The sequence below is a fragment of the Eumetopias jubatus genome, unplaced genomic scaffold, assembly GCF_037043125.1.
Source record: "Eumetopias jubatus isolate StellerSeaLion01/CBP00866 unplaced genomic scaffold, mEumJub1_p1.0 scaffold_11, whole genome shotgun sequence".
NCBI classification, from domain to species: Eukaryota; Metazoa; Chordata; class Mammalia; order Carnivora; family Otariidae; genus Eumetopias; species Eumetopias jubatus.
In genome coordinates, this window is record NW_028274817.1 from 74,840,982 (window position 1) to 74,863,512 (window position 22,531).

Consider the following 22,531-nt stretch of genomic DNA (forward strand, 5'->3'; position numbering starts at 1 on the left):
GCGTCTGGGTCACGCTTTCCCATTGGCTGCTGGCACAGCGGCGGTTTGGAGTGAAGGTAGCACGTTGAACTGAAAGCTGTTGGGAGTGCTGCGACACAAGGCCTGCAGTCGATCACAGTGTCCGGTCGGAATCCGGGCCCCGGCCAGGTGTAGATCACCAGGGGATGGATCGCGTGTGGAGTGCGTGGTGCGGGAAGTGCGTCAAAGAGAAAGGGTCGCCTCCGCTTTGGGCCCAGCGCATCGTGGTCGCCTGGCTCAGTAGGGCCGAGTGGGATCAGGTGACGGTGTATTTGTTTTGTGACGACCATAAATTGCAGCGGTACGCCCTGAACCGCATCACCGTGTGGAGGAGTAGGTAAGGCTGCAGGCTCAGCCCTCCTTCTTCCGTGCTGGTGGCGCCTCACCTCTTCCTTTGTAGGATTCCTCTTAGAAGGCCCTATTCTGCAAGTCTTATGAATGCCTAAGGTCCTTATGAGTGGTTTGGGCGTTGCCCCTTTCCGAGGAGCCTGGGAGAAAGTCACAGCCAAGCTTTTGTCCTAAACCCGTGTGCGGAAAGGAAGGGGGTGTGCCTCAACCACCCTCTTGTTAAATCTTCGAGCCTTCTGTTTTGGGGAAGGTGCTGAAGGTACCAATGTGGCTGAGCCAGGGCTTAAGGAGTAGGTTAACAGCCTAGGGTGGATTTCTGAGTCGATTTGGGCTGGGGGGTGGGGGGAGGCGGTGCTTGCTAGCAAAACCGTGTTTGAATGGGGCACCTCAGTCCAATTGGTAAGATTGAGTTGTGAGCAAAGGATGAAGTCTTCTCTAGCTGAATGAAGGTTTTAAGACTGAAAGAAAGGGGTGTGTTCACACTTAATTGTTGGTTGATTGCTTAGCAGTTAGGTGTCCTTTGTAAACCTTAGCCGGCCTCTCACACACACCCTATATACAATTGGATCCCAGGGACATTATCCTCCCTCTTCCCACTTTGATTTGTGTCTTGTCATGCACTCTTGAGTCAGTTATGTAATTGGAATAATTTACAGCGATCTATGTTCTGAGGTGGAGGGTGGACCAGGGTAAGGGACCTTTATGATGGTGCTGGACTGTGGCTCTTTAGGTTAGGCAACGAACTCCCCCTGGCAGTGGCTTCTACTGCTGACCTGGTACGCTGTAAGCTCATGGATGTTACTGGTGGCTTGGGCCCTGATGAACTTAGACTGCTCTATGGCATGGCATTGGTCAGGTAAGACCTACATGGGTAAGGTTGGGGGTGGGTTGAGGGATGGGGGGTGGGGGTAGCCACTTGATAAGCAAAGCTTGGCTTTAGGTGCTACCTGAAGCAAAAAGCCCCATGTGTCCCTCTGTACGGGTCACCCTGTGATTGTTTGATTTGACAGCTTTTGGTACCCCCTGTCAACACACATTCCTCTTTTTTTTCTTTTTCCTGAGAGCCTTCTCTCTTCCATTTTTCTTCTCTTTCTGGAATGTAGGGTGGGGGTGATTTATACCAAGTGATCTCAGTGTATCTCTTCCAGCTTTGATAATTTGATTTTTTTTTCTTCCCCTTTAACTCTTTACCCAGAACTTTTCTGAATGGTCTGATGTCCTTGGCCATGACTTAATGTGGATTTTTCAACCCTTCTCCTATCCATACGTAGCACCATCATTTCCCCTTTCTGTCCTTGAACACTAAAAGGTTGCTGAGTTGTAGTGGACACATGGCCTGGGAGTTCCTGATTAACAAAGTGATTTAGAGTGGTTCTAGCTGTTTCATACACATCAGGAAAAAGGCTGCCACTGAATTTTCTCATCTGTCAAAATCTGCTCATCTCATACTGTTTACTTTCTGTGCCTTGAGGTCCTCACTAGCTCTTCTTACCTTCTCCATCATTTAGGTGGGCTCCCCATATCATTTGATGTAGGTAATTTTTTGTTTTAGCATTTATAACATATGATCTAGCACAGTATGTTTTATTATGTCATGATTATTTATTCTAGACTGACCTCTTCAAGGCCAGAGCAGTGTCTTCTTCATCTGTATGGCTTCAGTACAGGGCAGACATCCCTGTGCTGGCTGATACCAATCATAAGAAGAGGATAGAACAGTTAGTGGAAAGGTTGTAGAAATGCAGAGTGTCAGTAACTCAGCAAGGTGTTTTGAAGCCCCACTGGTTCGAGTAAAACAGTTCCTTGGGCAATGCCACTTATTTCTTCCCCAACCCCAGGTTTGTGAATCTTATCTCAGAGAGGAAGACAAAGTTTGTCAAGCTCCCTCTCAAATTCCTGGCTCAGGAGGTATGTATGACAAAACGGCCTTGCTCAATTCTCTCTCCCCGGGAGGGCTCACTAAATGGGGCATGGGGTGATATGGGCACAAAGTCAGACTAGCTCATCCTACCACTATCAGCCAAGCCCAGCAAGAACCCCAGAGCCTCAGCCTCCAGCTTGAAAGAAGCAGACTTGCTCCCTTGCTCATGGCTGCTATCTTCAGTGGCTTGGCCTGTCCAGTTTGTTGGGAGTGGGCCCTTGAAGCTGAGGCACGGGAATGCTCCACTGGGTGAGGACAGGAAAGAAGTGGCAGTCACAGCACCTGCTTTCTGGGAGCTGACAGTCTGAGGGAGGACACAAGCTCAGCCAAGCAGCATGAAAATGCCTGACATTCCTGCCCTAAGTGAGTATGTGAGGTGTGTAGAAGCCCAGAAGGCAGGCAGGTTCTCAGCCATCAAGAGAAGCTTCCTGAAAAAGGGTGTGGGAGGGAGGGAGGAAAGATAAAGGATACCTAGGAATTGGGACTCATAGGGCAGAGGAAGGTTGGAGGTGATTATTAATGCTCATTCACAGGAATCTTTGTTGGAAGAGGGTGGTTGGTGGTTGGAGGAGGTAGCTATCTTTTCTGATTTTCCAGATCACCTCCACAGAGGAGTAAAAAGAATAAGGAGACCTTGTTTCTAATCTTGGCTCTGCCTCTAAGACTGGAACCGCCTCAGGACCTCAATATTTTTATCTGTAAAATGTGGGGAGGCCAAGCTAATTCATCTCTGTGGTCCCTTCCAGCTTTAATATTTTCTGATTTCTGTACTCACCCCGTCCCTCACAATCAGGTAAACATTCCAGATTGGATTGTTGAACTTCGCCATGAGTTGACCCACAAGAAAATGCCCCATATAAATGACTGCCGCCGAGGTGAGTCTTCAGGGAGTATACCTATCATAGTTAAGCCCAGGGGCCTGGGCTGGGTGGCACTGTGGAGAGAGGGAGAGGAAGGAGGATCTCTCACTGGTGTCAGAGCCAGAACTAGGTTGAGGCAAGTGAGGCACTTGTCTTGGGCACAAATATTAAAGAAGAGGGTGTCAAAAACTCAGTAATCAAGATAAGTAACATTTTGATATGGAAAAACCCACAATGAACAAAATGCCAAAATTTTAAATAAAATCAGGATTATTAGTGATTTCTCCTTTTGCTTCAGGCTCCAATATGGCTTGGCAGGACACTGTTCTGATCCTGTTTTGATCTCTTGGTTACTACATTTTTTGGCATCCCCTTAAATTTCATACCTAAAGAGGTGAGTGGGGGGCAGGTTGAGAGGCGTGAGCCATCAAGTGTCATGAACCCAGGAATTCTTTAGACACCCCATCCCAATTGATTCAGCCTAGTCCCTTCATGTTGGGGAAACAGATCTAGAAAAGGGAAGAGACTTGGCCAAGGCCATGTAACTAGCTAGTGGGCCTGGGTCCTTATTCTTCACTAACCAGCTCTGTGTTATTTTTGGCATCCCATCTCTAATACTGGTATTAGTTTCTTCTAGGAAAGGTGCTGGTGAGCAGAAGAAAGCAAGGAACAGAGAGATAACCCAGAGCAAGAGGGGCTACTTCCAGATATTGGAGATTTGTGCCTTCTTGGAGCCAAGCCTCTTCCCTGGGGTCTTCCCATAATGCTTATAAGAGGAGGCTAGGGGCCTGCTAGGAGCTGTTTGCCTGTGGCTACTCCTATGACACTGCCTTCCTTCCTCCCCTCCTTTAGGCTGTTATTTTGTTCTGGATTGGCTCCAAAAGACCTACTGGTGCCGCCAACTGGAGAATAGCCTGAGAGAGACCTGGGAGCTGGAGGATGATAGGGAAGAGACAGATGAAGAAGACCCAGAGGAAGATAAAAATATTGTTGTTGATGACATCACAGAACAGAGACCAGAGCCTAAGGATAAAGGGAAAGGTGCAGAACTGGATATCAGGGTTGATGGAGACAGTGAAGGCAACAAAGAGGTTGATTCACATTTGAAAAAGGCTCTGAGACATAAAGAGCTATATGGTAGGTGTCCTTGGGTGGGAGGGGAACGTAGAGGGGCCCATGAGTCTGGAAGACTCAGACTTAGGGTTAACACTGGTTATTTCCCTGGCTCAGCGTTTCCTCTGGGGTTGTGGTGAGTTTTAGCTTAAAACAGTTACTGTCACAAACCATTTCCCTTGAGCCCTGTGAAGTAGGAGAGGCAAGAATTCTAGTTCCCAATGTATAACTCAAGAAATGAGAGGGGCTCAGAATCCCATGAGGAGCAAAGGGCTGGGCTGCCCTATCTGTTTCCATATTCTGTTTTCAGAAAGAGCCCGAGAACTGCTGGTATTATACGAAGAGGAGCAGTTTAAGGTAAGAAAGCGCCCTTGACTTTGTGTGTTTTCACTTGCCCCAGCCATTTCTTCCCTCTTGCCAGCTTCCTGAGAAGGAATTTGAAGGAAAAGTGGCAGAGCTTGAGGGAGCTTCTCGGAAAGAGAGGGGGGATCTAGAAAGGAGACGAGAAGGAGAATCCAGTTGGCTGATCCTCTACACCGATGGAAGAGAGCAGATGATGGAAGTCTGTGGATAATCTGCCCCACTGGGTGGTAGGGAACAACTGGTCATAGGTGGTTGCATAGTCCTGCAATACTGCAGCTGATAAGCAGAGGGCACCCAGGAACTTTCCTAGATCAGGTGAGCTTGAGAGATGCTATTTTAGCAGGAAGGGAGGTAGCCTAGAAACCATTCAGCTTAACTCTTCCATTTTACAGATGAAGAAATAAATTGAAACCACAGATGAGTGAAGGGACTAGCCCCAGGTCACATACGCAATTAGTGATAGAACCAGAATTAGAATCTCGGTCTCCTGATTCCCTTTCTTCCATAACCCATTGCTTCCCCTCATTCCTGGGCCCAAGGGTCTCTGGCCCAATTCCAACAAAATGCCCTCACTGGACATCTCATTATTGGAGTATTTGGTGATTGGGAGCCACGGGGAATTCAAGGTGGGGAGGGAGGAGGAAGAAAAGAAAGTCTGGCATTTGAAGGTCAGGATATTTTAAAATGTGGGGCCAGTAGGGGAGTTGTGATCCCACCCCTGCATGCCCTGCTTATGCCATGGAGGGAGGTGCTGAGAGGTCCTATGGGAAGGAATCCTTAAAGATTGGGAGATGGGTTGCTTGGCTAAATCAGGGTTCTGATGGTAACTTCTTTGCTGGCAGGTGCTGGAGAAATTTAGGCATTTACCTCAGGCTGTTAAGGCATGGAACAACCTGTCTCCACCTGTAGAATGCATCCTGGCAGAGCTCAAGGGCATTACATGTGAGAACAGGTGTGTAACTAGGTAATCAGGGGCTGTCTACTCTAGCAGCCTTACTGAACTAGGCTTCCATATCCCAGCTTGTCCACCTCTGCTGTAAGGAAATCTTAAGGATAATCCTGATCCCCTGCGGGGTGACCCAAATTCTGCATGACCCTCTTCCCCTGGCCCTGCCAGCTACCAAGTGGTGATTGCTTACTCTGAATCGCTAAAATGGCCAGAGACACGAATGTCTGCGGTTATCAGTCCCCTGGCCAACTTTGTTCCTCTCTGTCCAGTGGTATGGAGCGCTCTGGGCAAGTAGGAAAAGCCCTTCATCCTTACCACTTCACTGTCTAGCCTTTGTCCAAGTTTGAGGTAAAAGATAATGGGGAGTACTGCTGTTCTTTTGAACTGCAAGTGGGGAGTAGTCGTGTCCCTTGAATGGTTGTGGTTGGGGGAACAAAGGAGAAGCTTTCCCAGGGTCTGACTCTTTGAAAGAGTAAGGTCCTCCCAGGGCGCCTGGATGGCTCAGTCGTTAAGCGTCTGCCTTCGGCTCAGGTCATGATCCCAGGGTCCTGGGATCAAGCCCTGAATCGGGCTCCTTGCTCGGCAGGAAGCCTGCTTCTCCCTCTCTCACTCCCCCTGCTTGTGTTCCATCTCTTGCCATCTCTCTCTCTCAAATAAATAAATAAAATCTTAAAAAAAAATTAAAAAGAGTAAGTCCCTCCATGCTTAGTGTGGCCATCAGCCTTCTTCCTGCCCCCCACCCTCCAAATAGTGCTCCGTTCAATCTAGTGCAGGCAATATCTATCCTTTCCTCTCCTCCCTAGCTCTTGGGTCTTGGTACCTAAATTCAGCTGGAAAGGGCTTTGAGGAACCTTCCACTAAGAACCTATGGAGGCATTGCTAGACCTTCTAAACTAGGGAGAGGTTGGAAGGAATCTGGGATGGAGTAGAGAGTATTAGGAAGGTCATATAGGTGACGGGGTGGGCCTGGGTGGGAGCCTACAGTGCAGGTTGGGATTGCCCCTTCAGTCTTCTTCATTCCCAGGATACTACTAATTCCAAAAATGTTTTTATCAGTGTCTGCCCATCCTAGGCATCTTCTCAACCTTCAGCAAAGGCCACCTCAGCAGCTGGGATAACTGTCCCTGTACCTCTGTACAGTAGTGTCTGCCCGGTTATGCCGAGCAGGCAGCTGGCTGCTTTAAGTGCTCTTCCTGGATACTGACCTGAGGAGATGGGAGATGGATGAAGGACAACTCTTTCCACCTCAAACCTGGTGGAGGGAGGGATCTAAGCATGAAGGCATGATCTGACAGTGCCTCTGGCCGTTGAGATACCTTGGGAACTCATGTTCCCCCACTAGGCCTAGTCAGCTAGGGGAACCTCTCTAGGGGAAATGCTAGATCTGGAGAAGACCCGCTGGCTGTTGTTGGTTTCAGTTTGAGCTACATGGGATGAGGGATTATCCTAATAGCCTATGCTTTCAACCCCTGTAACTTAGTCCTGGGTTCTTGGGGTCCCTAGGAATAAGGATTATATTTGCTCCAGCAGTTGAGTCCCCAAAGTTTCTGCTTCTAGGATTTGAAAGAGGGTAACTAGGGAGAAGGGGAGGGGTAAGAGACTGGAGGACTGTCAAGCAAAAAGACTGAGTAGTAGCTAAAGTCTAAAAGCCCTTGACCCCGTGACCCTAGGCATTACCTCCTCTGTGGGCCTGGGACCTTTCTCCATCTGTGCTTTCAGGCTTGTTCAGCCACTACCACCCTCATTGTGGGCCTTAGATCAGCATGTGCTTGGTAAATGCTTGTTCAAAACCCACTGATCCCAGTCTCTGGCCCAGCCTCTGCCTGAGAAGGCTGAGGCCTGAGATCTGATTGTCAGCTGCCTTCGTTTCCCATGCTGCTTTGCTCCCTTGAACCAGAGGCATAAGCTGCCTTGGGAGTGGGTAAGGGAGTAGAAGAGGGTCTTCTGTCTGCTCAGTTGGCTTAATTAAGTGTCTTCTTGCTCCAGGGAGGCTGTGTTGGATGCTTTTCTGGATGATGGCTTTCTCATCCCCACATTTGAGCAGTTGGCAGCTTTGCAGATAGACTATGAAGGTATGGTCCTGGGGACTCACTTCAGTCTTAGAGTACTGTGTTTCCTGGGCAAGAACAGCAGGGGTGAGGTGGGTGGCCCAGGACTGGGAGGCAAGGGCTGTTTCCTGCCGTTCCATAGCCTCTGGAAGCCTGTCTCAGCTGAGCAGAACAGGTAGCCCCACTGTTACTCAGTTGCTGGGCTATTCTCAGGTGGCCTGGAATTGGGTGGGCTGGGGTGGGCTGGGGTGTGGGGGTGTCTTAATGCCATTATTGTGCTATATTAATTGTGATTTAGCCACTTACTAGAAAGCCAGAACAGCAGAACTGGAAGGGCCTTGTGAGGTCATCTAGTTCAACATCCTCATGTTACAGATGGGCAGACTGAGGTCCAGAGAGGGGAAGGTACTGACCCAAAGTTACACAGTGAGTTATTGACAAAGCTGAAGCTAGAACCAGAGCTTTTTTTTTTTTTTTTTTAAATACTTTGTTTTGAGTCATTTGGTTGTCAGATACTAACTGGTTTCTCTCCTCGCTGTTCTGCTCTTCTCTTTCTGTTCTGTGGTGGCAACTCTGTTGTTGGTGGGCCCCCCTCCTTCTCCCTCTCTCTCTTCCCCTTCCTCCCCACCTTCTGTCCCCCTTTCCTTTTCTTCTTTCCTCCCTCTCTTTTTCTCTTTCCTCAATCCTTGTCTCCCATGGGCCCCTGCCTCCCCTTTTCCATCAACCTGTATCCCTCACAAACCAGAAAACATGGACCTGAATGACATCCTGGTGCCAAAGCCGTTCTCTCAATTCTGGCAGCCTCTGCTCAGGGGCCTGCACTCCCAGACCTTCACGCAGGCCCTGCTGGAGAGGATGCTCGCCGAGCTGCCAGCCTTGGGGGACAGTGGGATCCGGCCCACCTACATCCTCAGATGGACCATTGAACTGATTGTGGCTAACACCAAGACTGGTGAGGGAGACTAGCCCTAGCCTCAGGGCCTAACACAGCCCAGGCAGGAGCATCTGCCACTGTCCTCAGCTCTCAGCTGAATAGCACCAGGCAGACATGTCCCTTGTTAAAGATTTAGGCTTGCCCAGGAGGACCCCGCAGCAGCAGTGGACAAATCTTCTATGTTTTCTTTTTTTTTTTTTTTTTTTTTCCTCTGAGCCAAGTAAACTGGTCTGGGATAAAAGGGCCTAAATGCTTGAGCAAATGGGAGGTATAGAGTGGGGAGTCTGGAGGAGTGGGGAGGGACAGAGCCAAGCTTTTAAAGGTACAAGGTTGGGTGGGAGGCTTATCGATTCTTTCTCCTCAGACCCTCTCTTCTCTCTCAGGACGGAATGCCCGCCGATTTTCTGCAAGCCAGTGGGAAGCGAGAAGGAGCTGGAGGCTGTTCAACTGCTCTGCCTCCCTTGACTGGCCCCGGGTGGTTGAGTCCTGCTTGGGCTCACCTTGCTGGGCCAGCTCCCAACTCCTTCAGCTGTAAGTCCCTTGAATTCCATCTGGTAAGAGGGTGAGGGTCCACAGGCCTCAGGGCCACACAGCCCTAGAATGGTAGAGTTGGGCCTTTGTAAGGACTCTGAGTCCCATTCCCCTCCTACTAACAGATGGGAGAACTGAGTCCAGTATGAGAATGAATGAGACAATTCCCTCCCACCCCAGAGTGCTTAGCACAGTGGCCTTTACAAAGGAAGTGCACAATAAATGGTAGCTGCTGTTTATTATTGAACCCAGTCTTCTGACTGAGCCCAGTACTGTCTCCTTTGTTATCTTCCCAAAGTGTACCTCTCCTAGGTGCTCACCAACCTTTCGTGACTTCCTCTTGCCATTCTGATGCAGCCTAGGCTTTTTGGCCTGACATTAAAAAATCTTTCTGATTCTGCCACAACCTATCATGGTAACCATGCCTCCTGTGATTCCCCTTTACCCAATCTACCCTGGGTGCTGTAGTCAAACTGAATATTGCACTGGTTCCTGTAAATACCTGTGGTTGTCTCCCTTTCCTTTCCTCTGTCATATTCTGACCCCGAGCCACTTCCCTCATACTCGTGGAAGCCCTTAACATGCAATTCTCTTCCTGCTTTCTGGAGCAATATCTGTTTCATTTGAGTGATCCATCTGATACTCTTCACCTCCTCAACTCCAGTGACTTTCATTTTCCACTACACTCTGCAACCCATTTCCATCACTCAGAGCTGCTCTACCTCTGAAACCTGACATCCCAGCATTCCACTCAGTGACCGTAATCTCTTGTCCTTCCATTTCTCACCCTTGTGTCCTATGATGTTAGCTCTTTGCCTGCATCCAGACCTCCATCTCTCCATTTCCCGTCTCCCTTAACTTTGCTTCCCCTCCGTCCTGTCGTGGTTGATCACTTCAACCACTCAGTGTCAGGACCCTCAGCTCTGCCCATCCTTTGGCGTTTCTGACTTGTAAACCCCTTAGCTGGGATTGATCCTCCCCACTCTGCTTACCCCACTCCTTAGCCCAGGTAGCAGAGCTCTGCTGGAGAAAACCACATAGCACTGCGGATTACTGCCACTACAGAGGTATGATTTTTAATCTCAGGCCAGGCCTCAGTTCTGCTTGTCTGAACTTTTTACTTGTTTTCTGCCCACTTTGTCTCCTGTTTCCTGACTTTCCTAAGCCCTTACCACTCACCTCAAGCCCCCCCCCACTCCCATTTCACCCTAGCTTTCTTGAGCATCCAGCAGGGCCCCCTCGACCTGAGGTCCAGCCCCCGTGAACTGATCTGCGGCAACACTCAGCCATCTCGCCAGTCTCAGGATGAGGTGGACTTGCCCCACCTCAAAGCCTGCTCCTCCACCTGTGCTCTGGAGCCACCTCTGCTGGGGTGGCTCACTGGGGCCTCAACCCTGCCTCTCACTTGCTCTGCTGACTCTTGTTCTTCAACTTACGAATGTGCCTCAGTTTTCTTTTTCATCTTAAAACAACAAGAACATAAGCAAAATCTCCTTTGACCCTGCATCCCTGTGTTGGGTAATGAGCAGTATATCAATCCTCTCCCCACCACCACCACCATCAAAATATCTCAAAAGAGTAGTCTGCGCCCAACAACCTTGATTTCTTCACTACCTTCTTATTCCTCAACCTACTGCAATTTGGCATTTACCCACAAAACTGCTTTGACCTCCTAATTACCAAATCCAGTGAGCCCTTGTTCGTTGCTGTGTCTGCTGCATTAATGGCTGTTTACCACTCTCTCCTTGAAATGCCTGTGCTTTTTTTCCAGTTCCTATAAAGTGCCAAGGCCCAAATCTCTTTATCTATCCCAGGCCTCTCCCCTAAGATTCAGCCTCCTATATTTGACTCCTATGTCAGACATCTCCCTGTGGATGGCCCACAGATACTTTACTGTGCCCAAAAGAGAATTGGTCATCTTATTCTCAACCCCAGTCCCAAAGTGATCTTCCTCTTTTGCTCCCTGGCTCAGTTGGTGGTATCACTATCTATGCTGTTATGTTGACTCAAGCATTTCCCAAATCTGAGATTTTGTGTTGCCATGTCTACTTCCCATAGTGTCTCCTTCCCTCTGTCAGACTTAAGCTTTTCAAAGGTAAGGGCTCTATATTAGCCATCTGTGCTATAAACCACCACACAAATCCAGGCCCTAAACAGATCTCAGTAAACACTGTTGAACTAAATAAAGTATACTCTGCTATCTCATTGCCAGCAGTGCTCTTTGGTGGGAGCTAAATTTGTGCTTGGAGACTGAATGAAGTGGGAGTCTAGATGCCAAGACCCTCTTAGTCCCCTGATCCCTCCATAGAGTCAGAAAGTCATTCTTGAACCCTGATGGCATTGGGGCATGGTAGTAGTTTATAAGGGGAAAAAAATTTAGCTTTGTAGAGAAAGTAAGCCAGGGCAAGACCTCCAGCAGATGGAACTGAACCAAACAGCCAAATCTCCAGATGTGTATGCTCTAGACTGGAAGTGATACGGATGGATGGGAAACTGGGAGGAGAACCAAAAAGACTTGGAGGGGTCAGGAAAGCATGACAGGGCATTTGAGCGATTCCAGGAGAATAAACGAAGTTTCGAAGTCTAGAAAGACCATGGCATGTGAATGTAATGGGGGGAGGGAGTGAAAAGAGCAGCATGGAGAGGTTCGGATAGGTGGCCTTCAAGGTATTTTCCAATCCTAAGTGCCTGCAGAGTGGAAGCTGCTGGTCTTGGAGGAGTCTGCACCACAGAGATCTCCCAATCCAAGCATACCAGAGGGATGCGACACATACCAGCAGTAATAGCGGCTTACTGGGGTACGACTCCTTGTGCACAGATTCTGCTTTTCCCAGATAATCAGTGAATCTAGAGTCCTAATCACCCCCATTACACAGATTGAGACAGAGGATCATCCTAGGTATAATGCTATAAGTCAGTGGAAGTCTGCAAGTCAGCTAGAGGCAGAATCCCAGATATCCTATCCTTACTCCTGTGCTTTCTATAATGTTCCATTAGATTGCATGATTGTGAAAAGCATGTATTATTAGGCACATAGAAAACCTGGCTTTGTTTTCTCCAGAAGAAAAAATAAAAGATACCACTCGCAGTTAACTCTCAGGCATGGTGCTGTGCTTTTTGTAGAAGTAATTTTATTTGACACAACAGCCTTTGGAGGTGGAAGTATTCTATCCTTATTTAATAAGAAAGACATTGAAGCGCCAAGGAGTGAAGTGATTTATCCAAAAGTCACAGTTTGTTGCTGGTGGGACAGGGATTTGGGCCCAGGTTTTGTGAGTCCAAAGTCCACATTGTTTCCACAACCTGACCTGTGACCAGACAAACCCGAGGAGAGATGCATTTTACGATTCGTATCACCGCTATACCTCAGTGGTTACACTAGACAGCTTGAGATTGCAGGTGCGTAATAATAAACAGTGGTGATACAGGATCTTGCCAATATCAAGTGCCTGGGAATATTATTAATCATATTAAGGGACCACAGTGAGAGGGAAGAGCTTCTCTCTGGCTTTTCCTCCAAAAAGTTTGGAAACTTAGCTTCCCCCAGTCAGCCAATATCAGTTCAATTTGAGCCAGTGTCCTCTTGGAATATGAAATTAGCCCTGCAGAAGGGGTTTCCCAATAGAGTCACTAGCCCCCAGCCCTACCCCCAGTGACCAGAGACCATATGTGGCCAGATAGCCCGCTGAGCATATGGCAGTCTTCATGAATGACTCACAGTTCAGTTCACAACTCAGTACACCTAGAAGGAAACTATTGGTCCACTCCACCCATGCCTCTATCAGTGACCAGATGCCTGTTTTTATATGAGAGTCTGCAAAGGGTGTACACCCTCTTCCTCCCTAGGAGCTCTCCTTCCTATTGGCTCTGTGTCTGTTGCCAGTTTTGCTGTTAGTGCCATCCTTTGCATGCACACTGTCATCTTTAATTCCCGTCTTCCTGACCCCTACCATCCGGTCATCAAGCCCTGCTCTCTGTCTTTCACAGCTTCTCTGCCCCTCATCTCCACTGTCAGTGCCCTAGGTCAACCCTCACGGGCTCCCTGGTCTCCCTGCCTCCAGGCTACCCCATCCAGGCCATCCTCCACATGGGCACCATGGCGATCTTCAGAAATGCAGCCATCACCTGTGCTTAGAATCAGGTGACCCCCTCTGCCCAGTGCAACTTAACCTTTGCAGCCTTCTCTTCCTCCCGCAGCTCCCCAGAACAGCCCTTCCCCTGGAGCCAGGCTACTCCCACCACATGTATACAGTATAGTGTGCTCACTCTTGTCTCTGCACAAAGCCCTCCCTTGATCTCTCCTGCCCTCCTTGTACTCTGCCTCTCCCCAGCTCCTGTAGTGCCCAAGGTCCACAGGGCTCATCTGGCTTCCCTCCCACATCTTGCTTTGTCTTGTCAACTGCTATTTTTTTTTTCTTTTCCTCCATTCAGGCTGGGCTATAATTGCTCCTGGAAAGGGATCACATTTTGTGTTCCATGCAGAAGGAGCCCAACACACTTCCAGGCATATCTTTGGAGCTCAGGACAAATTGCTCAGCTAGGCCAGGGGAAGAGAGGGATCTGCCATTCTCATGTCCAGTCCTGTTGGCCTGTTGGCTAGTTTGTGTGTTTACATAGCATTTAGTATAGACGAATAGCTATCATTTATTGCGTGCCCACTCACTATGTGCCAGGCACTGTGCCAGGCATTCTATGTGAGCTATCTTAACTCTTCGCAACAACCCTATATATAAGTCTAGTGCCATTATTATCCTTATTTTTACTGAGAATAGAAGTGAGCCACAGAGATGAATCACAGAGCTTGTTCAGGGGCGTTGGTCCCATTTCTGTTTGCTCTTCTGCACTGCCTTGCAGAGGCAGGTCTGGAAACTCAGAGACCAAGTTCAAACCATGGAGTATTGGGGTATGAAGTGAGTTGAGATTTTGAATCTTTCTTACCCCATCCTTCCCTTTGCTCAGTGTCTTCAAAGCCATGGGACAGGTCCTGCCAGACGAGGAGCAGGAGAGACTGCTGCGCATCTGTTCCATTTATACCCAGACTGGAGAGAACACCCTAGTGCAGGAGGGCTCAGAGGCCTCCCCCATTGGGAAGTCTCCTTACACACTGGACAGCCTGTATTGGAGCCTCAAACCAGCTGGTTCCTTTGGAATTGAAGGAGAACCCCAGCAGCAGGAGGAGCAGGGTAGCCTTAATGATCTCAAGAAAGGTGAAAAGGAGGAGAAAGATCTGGAAGATCAGGTGGAGGAGGAGGATGAGGAAGAAAATGATGACCAGAAGTGGGAGGAGGAAGATGAAGATGCTGAAGATGAGGAGGAGGAGCAAGAGGAGGAGGAGGAGGAAGACAGAATGGAGGTGGGGCCTTTCTCTACTGGAGAGGAGTCTCCCACTGCTGAGAATGCCAGGCTCCTGGCCCAGAAAAGAGGAGCTTTGCAGGGCTCTCCATGGCAAGTTAGCTCTGGTAAGAAACCTGATACCCACTTTCCATCACACCAATCTTCCCTCTCTGGCTGGTTCTTGAGGCTTCCCTCCACTCTAGAGAAGAGATGGAAAGTAACAGAAGGTGGCCAGTGTGAGGCAAGCCTGGGAGGCAACCTGATGTGTAGATGACACCTGGCTTTCCTCCCCCTTAAGACAGAGTGTGTAAGCTTCAGGGCCCTAACAGCTGTTTTGCTACTGGCTGCTTCATGCAGAGTGCCCCACAGGGGATGGTGTAGATGTGGGCACCGAGCAGCAAAATGCAGAGGAGAAAGCAGGAGGTGGGTGGATATATGTGATTCTGCATGTGTTTTCTTGCATGCAGTGGTCAGGAGCAGGGAGACAAATAATGCTTTCTATGTATATGTGAGTGTGTATGTATACATGGAGGCTGGGTGGTGATGAGACAGGATTTTGCTGTGTATATGAGAAAGAGGGAAACCAGGGGTATTAAGTTAGAGGAAGTCAAGGGAGATCAGAAAAGTGAAAATTAAGGAGTGGTGTGGTTTCTAGGTGAGTATGTAAGTTAGTGAGACAAAGCCTGGAGGGGGAAAGAGAAGATGAGGTGATAGGAAAGTGGGGGTACACAAATCTCCTCCTGAGGGATGTGTTTTGAGTGCCTCTGTTTACGTTAGGGAACAGGAACCTTAGGGCAGGGAGATAGGAAGGAATGAAGAGTTTGGTGTATGTGTCGGGGGGCGTGGCATGTGTGTATGTGTATACACTGGAGGCAGGGGTAGATATAGGGCACAGCCAGTATGATGAAACCTGAAAGAGGGAAGGAAAACAGCTGGGATTGGGTATGGTGTAGGGTGGGACTGGTAGGGAACAATAGAGAGAGGGAAGGTAGCAAAGGAACTTAGGGGGAAAGGTACAGCCTTTGCCCTTGTGTGGACATGTGTGTGGAAGGGCTGGGGCATAAAGGCACTGAGTGCTAGGTGTGAGGGAGCACCTTTATGTCTGTGTGTGGTCCTGTACGTGCTCGACATAACCAAAGCCTGGTGGCAGAGAAGTCTCTTAGGGCAAGGAGGGCTGTGTTTGGGGTCTTTGTAAATATTGAATGGGAGGGGCATTGACATAGGCAGAATTGTATGTGTGTATGAGAGAGTAGGGGCTGTGAAAGCAGTCATTGTGAAGTGGACACTATGCATCTGTGCATAGATGCACACAGGGTCATGTTAGGTTTTTGGAAGAAGAGGCAGGGTCACTGGGACCCTGGGAGCCAGGAGGTATCTCTGAGGAGGAGAAGTAGCAACAATAAGAGGTGGGAGTATATGGAAAAGTGTGAGAACAGGCAGTGAGACAGCCATCCAGAATTAGCCCATGTGTGTCTCTGTTGTCACTGAGGGACATGTACACAGATGTCAGGCCAGAGAGGCAGGGGCTGTGATGTAGACAGGGTTGGGAATGTTAGTGATGGTGGGGGGAGGATGGTCAGGTCAGTGACAGACATGGGGGACGTGGTCCCTGTGTATGAAGGTATCTTTATAGGGCAACACAGGGCATTAAGACAGGCACAAGTTCTTCCTCTAAAAGAGTCGGGGTGGGTGGTTCTATGGGTAACATGAAAAGCTAGTCCAGGGACTTTCCAGAATGCCAGGGGCGTTATGACAAGGAGAATTTTTTGGGTACCAGGGAGATGGAGAAGGCCAGAAACTGGATCTACTTGGAGAAGCTCATGAAAGCTTCACTTGAAAACATTGGATGCACTGGTATAAGGATGGGAATGAGGGTTTACTATAATACTATGTAGAGGGTATTAAGGGATTGGACAGACGGAGTGGGAGTGCCTGATACGGTTTATTCTAAAGTGGAATATCTGTGGGGAGGGGTGTGGGAGAGTAGTTTATGAAAGTGGAAGGGCTAGGATATTAAAGTCTTTTCTTCTCCCTTTTTAAATTGCTGCTTCTGTGTGGGCTTACACATGTACAGGGACATTAAGATTTCCCATACGTTCCTGTATGCCTATGAATGAGAGGTATAGGAGGCAGGGAGTGAAACTGGGAACATTCATTGAATGGTGGGTTCAGTCTGTGTGTTTATGTGTATATACTTAGGTGGCAGTGGGGAGTGGGATATGCAGTAAGATGGTCCTTCCCTAGATAAGGGATGTTTTTTGTGTTTACATCTGGGGGCAATAAGACCTTGCAGGGGGCAGGGGGAGTATAATACCTCTGAGAGAGAGTCCACCCTGAAGTGGTATGTGCGTGTGTGTGTGTGTGTATACCTCTCAAGGCAAGGCCACGAAGAAATGATGTGGCATTCAAACACGTTGGGAGTGGGGGTTGTGTGTAGACATGCAGGAAATCTAGGTCATTCAGATACTCTGAGGTATCTGGGTTTGGGGATGAGGTGTGGGAATTCTGGGGCATCCATACTCTCCAGGATACATGTGTGTGCAGAAATAGCAGAGCAGGTGAAATGCTGAGGCAGTGATACAGCCAGGTCTGAAGAAGATGTGCTTGTCTGTATTTATGTTGAGGATATGTCTGGGGAAGTGGGAGAAGAGCCAAGAGGAACAAATATGTTTGTAGTTGTGTGCATGGCATGTGTGGACTTGGGGGTGGGTTGTGGTGGCAAGTGTGGGTGTGTGTGAACACATGGAAGGGAAGGAGGGCAATAAAGAGTGAATAAGGGAGTATGGAAGGGGTGGAGAGTGTGAAGAGAGGAGCTCATGAGAAATGATGCAGACAGGAATGAGGCTGGACTTGCACAGAAATCCCATGCTGAGCAGGCTAATTGAGGTGGGCAGGTAGACCTTGTAAGTAGGCCTGTATACCAGTTTGAGAACTAGCTAATCAGCCCACTCTTGCCTCATCCCTTTGCTCCACAGAAGATATACGATGGGATACCTTCCCCTTAGGCCTAATGCCAGGTCAGACTGAGGACCCAGCAGAGCTTATGCTGGAGAATTATGACACCATGTATCTTTTGGACCAGCCTGTGCTAGAACAGCGGCTGGAACCCCCAACATGCAAGATTGGGTGAGTGCCAATGGCCGCAGAATTTCTTACCCCTTTCTCCGCCTCCTGCAGGAGGGAGGGAGGGAGGGAGGAAGGGAAGGACACAAAGTAGGATGGGTGGGGGAGGTAGCTTCCCCTAGTCAGGGCCTAAATGAGTGATGTGTAAGCTCCGGTCCCTGGCTGGGCCCTTGCCAGGACTCCCAGTCCCTAGTTGTGGGGGTGGGCATTGAGGTAGCCACACAGATCTGGCTTGGCACCCGTCTCAGACTGCATCCAGTTTGTGTGTGAGACAGAGACAGAGAGAGTGTGTATGTATATGTGTACACACATTTTGGGAGGAGAGAGTTCCATAGCTTTCCTTGGATTCTCTAAAGGGTCCACCACTCCCAAAAGGTCAAGAACGGGTGCTGTAATCCAACTTCCTCATGTTCCCTAAGGAGAAAACTGAGGCCCAGAAAGGGGATGGGATTTGTCCAAAGGTGCACAGAGTAATCAGTAGGCCTCCCCGCACTGTCCAGGCATCTTGGTAGCAAGGCCTGCGCAGGGCTCCATGCTCTCCCTCGAAACTCGCCTCTGGATCACAGGCGTGGGAGCCCTTGGGTCATCAGGGAGCCAGAAACCAAGCAGCCCTTGCTGAGGGGCTCTGCTGGTAACACAAAGGAGCCCGTCCAGAGGGCCTGTACATTCCGGAATGCGGGGCCATTGTGACCGGGAGAATCCTGTGAGTACCAGAGAGAGACCTCTGTGGGCCCCTGAAACGGAGAGTGTATCCCTGTGCTGCCTGCCCACTCCCTGGGAGATGAGCCCCTCTTCCTCTGGACTTTCAAGGAGAGAGATATAGAACCCAGGGGGCCCCAACAGCAGGCCAGGGGCAGCAGGCCCTTGGAGAGGAGACGAGGCAGCTGGGGAAACCAGGTGGTCTGTAGTTGGGAGTAGGGCCCACATGTCTGAGAGACCTCCTCTCCCCTTGGGTAAGGCTGGCTTGATGAGCATCAGGGTATCAAGTGTGGGCAGGTGGAGCTGTTAATTCCAGAAGGAAGCTGATTCGGTCCAGTTCCCACACCCCCTGCAGTAGGGAGGCTTCCTCTGCTGGAGCAGGCATGCCCATCCCTGCTCCTTGTCTCAGCTCCACCCCTGACTTGGCTGTGTGGCCGGGAGCAAGTCCCTTTTCATCTCTGGGCCTCAGTTCCCTTGTCTGTAAGATGGTGGGTGATGGGAGGGAATGGGACTAGATCATCTCTAAGGGTTTTTTCAGCTGCAGTAGTGTAACCATGGATCTGCCTGAGGGGAAGGATGATGGCTTTGCTCTCAGCTGTCACCCTCATCTACCTGGAAGGACGTGCAGGAAGCAGGGGAAGCAAGAGTGTTCTGAGCAGCGCCAGGGAGGGGAAGGGCAGTCCTCTCCTTAGAGCAACCTTGCAATCCTGGGATGGGATCTGGGCCTAGTCCAGTAGCCCAGTCCAGGCCTTGGACCCCTTAACCAGCTGTTGGGGGTGGGAGGGAGCCAGCCCAGGTCCTCTGGGGCCCCAACATCTAGGGCCTTAGAAAAAGACCTGTTAAGGTGGCCACTCTCAATATCTTCCTGGGGTGGGGTGGTACGGGCCTTCCCTCCTGCCTCAACCCAAATAGTTCTGCTTTAATCTGGTTTTTTACTAAGGCTCTGAATAAAGTTTCATTCGAAAAGTTGTGCTCCTTCCCTCCCCCTGTCAGTTGAGGGGAAGGCAGAACTACCCCTGGGGCCCATCTGAAGGAGTTTCCTAGATTGCCTCCATAGTCTTCATAAAACCAGGCAGGAGGGTGGGCCCTTTCCATAGACACACATCAATCAAGCACCCTTAACCCTTCCAGAGCCTAAAGCTGCCTCTTTCCCTGACTGACCCTTCTCCCCTCTCTCCACAGCACCCTTGGTTTGAGCTGTGGCATGGGCAGTGACAATTGCAGCAACAGTAGCAACAGCAGCAGCAACTTGGAGGGCCTTCTCTGGAACCAGGGCCAGATGCATGGACTCAAAACTGGCTTGCAGCTCTTCTGATGCCCACTCTGGTGCAAAGGGATTATCCAGCCCTGCAGGGGCAACAGCCCATTCCCTGTCCCCGTTGCCCCCCGTGCTCCCGGCCCCCACCAGTGCACCTGATGCTCCATGAAACAACCTGGGAGACAGCCCGCTTCAGCCGTATAAGCTCAGCTTTCTGCCACAATGGAATTTTGAATATGTTCTGGGTTTTTTAAATTTTGTTTTGAAAAACAATAAACAGGCAACTGTTAGTTTTGGTGTTTGTAAGATAAGGTGATGTGTGCTGGGGCAGACCAGTGTAGCTCTCGCTTTTTTCTAGGGGACCCGGAGAAGGTATGATCATAACAGGACTTTAAGCAGAAGCTTGGTTCTTTGGCCCCTTAGGCCAACTACTCCTAATTCTTTTGACCACCAGACCCCACTCATACTTTCTTCCTGATTTGAACCATTTTCATTCCTCTCAACTGTAGAATGGGACCAGCTCACTTGGAAGCATCAGGCTCCAGAAGAGAGGTATTGCTATAGAACCCAGCCAGCATCAGGGGAATCTGCTCAGAACCTCCCTGACAGTGGGAAGACCCAGGCCTTCCTGATGTTACCTAGCAGGCTTTTGGCTCATTTCCTTGCTTACCCTCCCTGGGCACTAAACAGCAATTGAAAACAAAAGAGAAACCTTTGTTCTTTTTCCACTCCTTTGGCCTAGATAAGATAGGGTGGACTTTATTGTGGTAGGCTTTGAAGCTAGAGAAATACCTGATGGACTGATCTAGAGCTCCTACTCTATGGTCACCCAATTCCGTCAGACACACAAGAGTGCCTACTCTGCCAGCTCTGAGCTGCCAAGAGACAGGGATGAATAAATTATGTTCACACTCCTCAGAGTCCTCTGCCAGGTGAGAAAAGACAAAAGTCGCCAATCAAAACCTGAAGCTCTGCAGAGGGAGTTCTAAGGGAGCTCTGCTGTGCCACAAGTTCTTCGTTTTTCTCAGGGTTATATTTTCAGTGTGGAGGTTGATTGAGGTCAAGTCTAGCTACAGTATTACCCATCCTCTGGGGAGAGTGATAGCTGAGCAAGAGAGTGGGCATGTCTGTAGGGCCAACTTGGCCCCAGACAAGGAGAAGCAAAGGAAAGAACTAGGCAGCATTCCAGACAAGAAGCTAACCAAAGGAGTGGGTGAGCTAAGGAATGAAGAAAGGAAGGAGAGGGCTTATGCTATGAAAATGCCAAGGAGAAATTTAGTGGAAATGTCATGTCTGACCCTGTCAAAGGTTAACTTGAGGTTGGACCTCTAGGAAGTCCCAAACACTTCTTAAAGGTTATCCTAAATATCTTTGTGGGTATGTGTGTATGATCATTTTTCTAGAGCTGTCCTACAGATCTAAACAGACTATCAAAGGGATCTATCAGTCCAACAGCCCAACAGGGTTAAGATTTCCTTTCTTGCGTAGACCCAAACATTAGGCATGGGCAGAACATCTCTTGGACTGGTTAATGCAGTCAGTTTCCCTCCAAATCTTCCCACTCCTGCCACAATGGGAAATGCTGTCTTTTCAGCATCCTGGAATGTTAGAGTTGAAGGAGCCCTCAAAGAGCATATAGGCCACATATAGTCAAGAGATTGGCAAATGTACTCTGAGAGGTAGCTCAGCACCTGGTCCATGTGAGATGGGTCTTGGAAACTCTTGGTTCCCCTCCACCACTTATCTGGAGCAGCCTGGATTTTATATATTGTGTATGTATTGTAAGATTTTTTTTTTTTTTTTTTTTTGCCAAATGGGTTTTTGCTGCTAAAAAAATTGGAAATCATGGTTCTAGTCTAGCCCCCTAATTTTATGCACTGAGACAGACAAAAAGGGAAGGGATTGGTCTGAGGGCACAAAACAAGTTAATAGCATATAGATCCAAGTTTCTTGCAACATCAGTATCATCTGGGTACTTTTTAGAAATGCAAATTATTGAACCCCACTACTGACCTGAATCAGATTAAGGGTGAGCAGCAATCTGGTTTAACAGTCACCAGGTGATTCTGATGCATGCTAAAGTTTGAGTTGCACCAGAATACAGAGGGAAAATCTGCCCAAACACTGAGGTTCCAGGGAACTCCATCACTTAATGGAAGCAATCTTGGGTAAATTATGCCAGTTTCTTCATCTATAAGAGAATAATATCTGCCTCACAAGCTTGCTGTAAGGATCGAAAAAGATAATAGATTTGAAAGTGCTCTTTAAAGTGTACCATGCTTTGTATGTGTGAGTGGTGTGGATTCATACCAGGATTAGTAGGCCTTGAACTCAGAACTCGGGTCTGTATAACCTAGGACAAAGTGCTTTCCCCTGGCCTTCAAAGATGGCCCTAAAGATGAGGACCAGACTATATGAGCTTATTTCTAGACGAGGTCCAAGGAGGTTAAGAGTCAAGGGTCACTGTTTGCTGGAGTTCTGAAACCTGGGGTCTGTGAAGCAGGTCCCAGGGAAGGCCTGCTTTAGATGGTGGCATCAGGGATAGGGTCAGCTGTGGGAGAGGGGTAGGGGAGACTGGCCAGGAAGCAACAATAACCAAGTGCCCTTGGACCTTTTCCTTCTGACTAGAGATCAGAGACTGATTAGAAAGTCTTCAAACTGTACACATTTAACTGGGGAACAGAGTTGGGGGTCAAGGGAAGGGAGTATAGATTATATTGTTATTCAATGACAATAATTGAGAGTCACCCCTTCTGATAATTCATCAGTGATGAAGAACATGGTTTCTACTTCTAAGGAACTCCTTATTTGTAGAGGAGTCTGCATGCCAACATAGTTGTAACAGAATGACAAGTGCTAAGATAGAAGGATTGTTCAAGATGCCTGCAAGACCCACTGTAGGTAAGGATCAACAATGCTTGATCAAGAAGGTGGCACAGCTTAATAAAGGAGGTGATATTAGCAGTGAATCTTCAAAAGCAAGTTACTCTAGTCAGAAAAAAGAGTCTGGAGGGGATAAAGAAAGAGCATGG

At 48.8% G+C, this 22,531-nt stretch overlaps 1 protein-coding gene across 6 annotated transcripts; it reads left to right on the forward strand.

Moving 5' to 3' along the window:
• The first annotated feature begins 5 nt into the window (after nucleotides 1-5).
• On the forward strand, nucleotides 6-19,789 carry LAS1L (LAS1 like ribosome biogenesis factor). 6 transcript variants are annotated; one of them, XM_028126569.2, is made up of 15 exons: nucleotides 6-355; nucleotides 1,097-1,222; nucleotides 2,205-2,274; nucleotides 3,081-3,162; nucleotides 4,000-4,284; nucleotides 4,571-4,617; nucleotides 5,466-5,575; nucleotides 7,559-7,644; nucleotides 7,996-8,046; nucleotides 8,366-8,572; nucleotides 8,938-9,085; nucleotides 14,045-14,544; nucleotides 17,395-17,545; nucleotides 18,043-18,245; nucleotides 19,424-19,513. In XM_028126569.2, the coding sequence occupies exons 1-14, from the start codon at nucleotides 165-167 to the stop codon at nucleotides 18,230-18,232; spliced, it is 2,244 nt and encodes a 747-aa protein (XP_027982370.1). In that variant the 5' UTR covers nucleotides 6-164; the 3' UTR covers nucleotides 18,233-18,245; nucleotides 19,424-19,513. The 6 variants fall into 6 exon arrangements, with proteins under 6 accessions (XP_027982370.1, XP_087884890.1, XP_027982373.1 ...); XM_088028764.1 differs by having other exon boundaries at nucleotides 18,109-18,245; XM_028126572.2 differs by lacking the exon at nucleotides 18,043-18,245 and having other exon boundaries at nucleotides 9-355; nucleotides 19,424-19,789.
• Nucleotides 19,790-22,531: the final 2,742 nt, after the last annotated feature.

What these genes read in the sequence shown, in the direction of transcription:
- LAS1L (XM_028126569.2), top strand. Translation starts at nt 165, where the DNA reads ATGGATCGCGTGTGGAGTGCGTGGTGCGGGAAGTGCGTCAAAGAGAAA. An exon ending in TATGGCATGGCATTGGTCAG is followed by an intron (nt 1,223 to 2,204) that starts GTAAGACCTACA and finishes CCCCAACCCCAG; the next exon opens with GTTTGTGAATCTTATCTCAG. An exon ending in GGCATTACATGTGAGAACAG is followed by an intron (nt 5,576 to 7,558) that starts GTGTGTAACTAG and finishes TTCTTGCTCCAG; the next exon opens with GGAGGCTGTGTTGGATGCTT.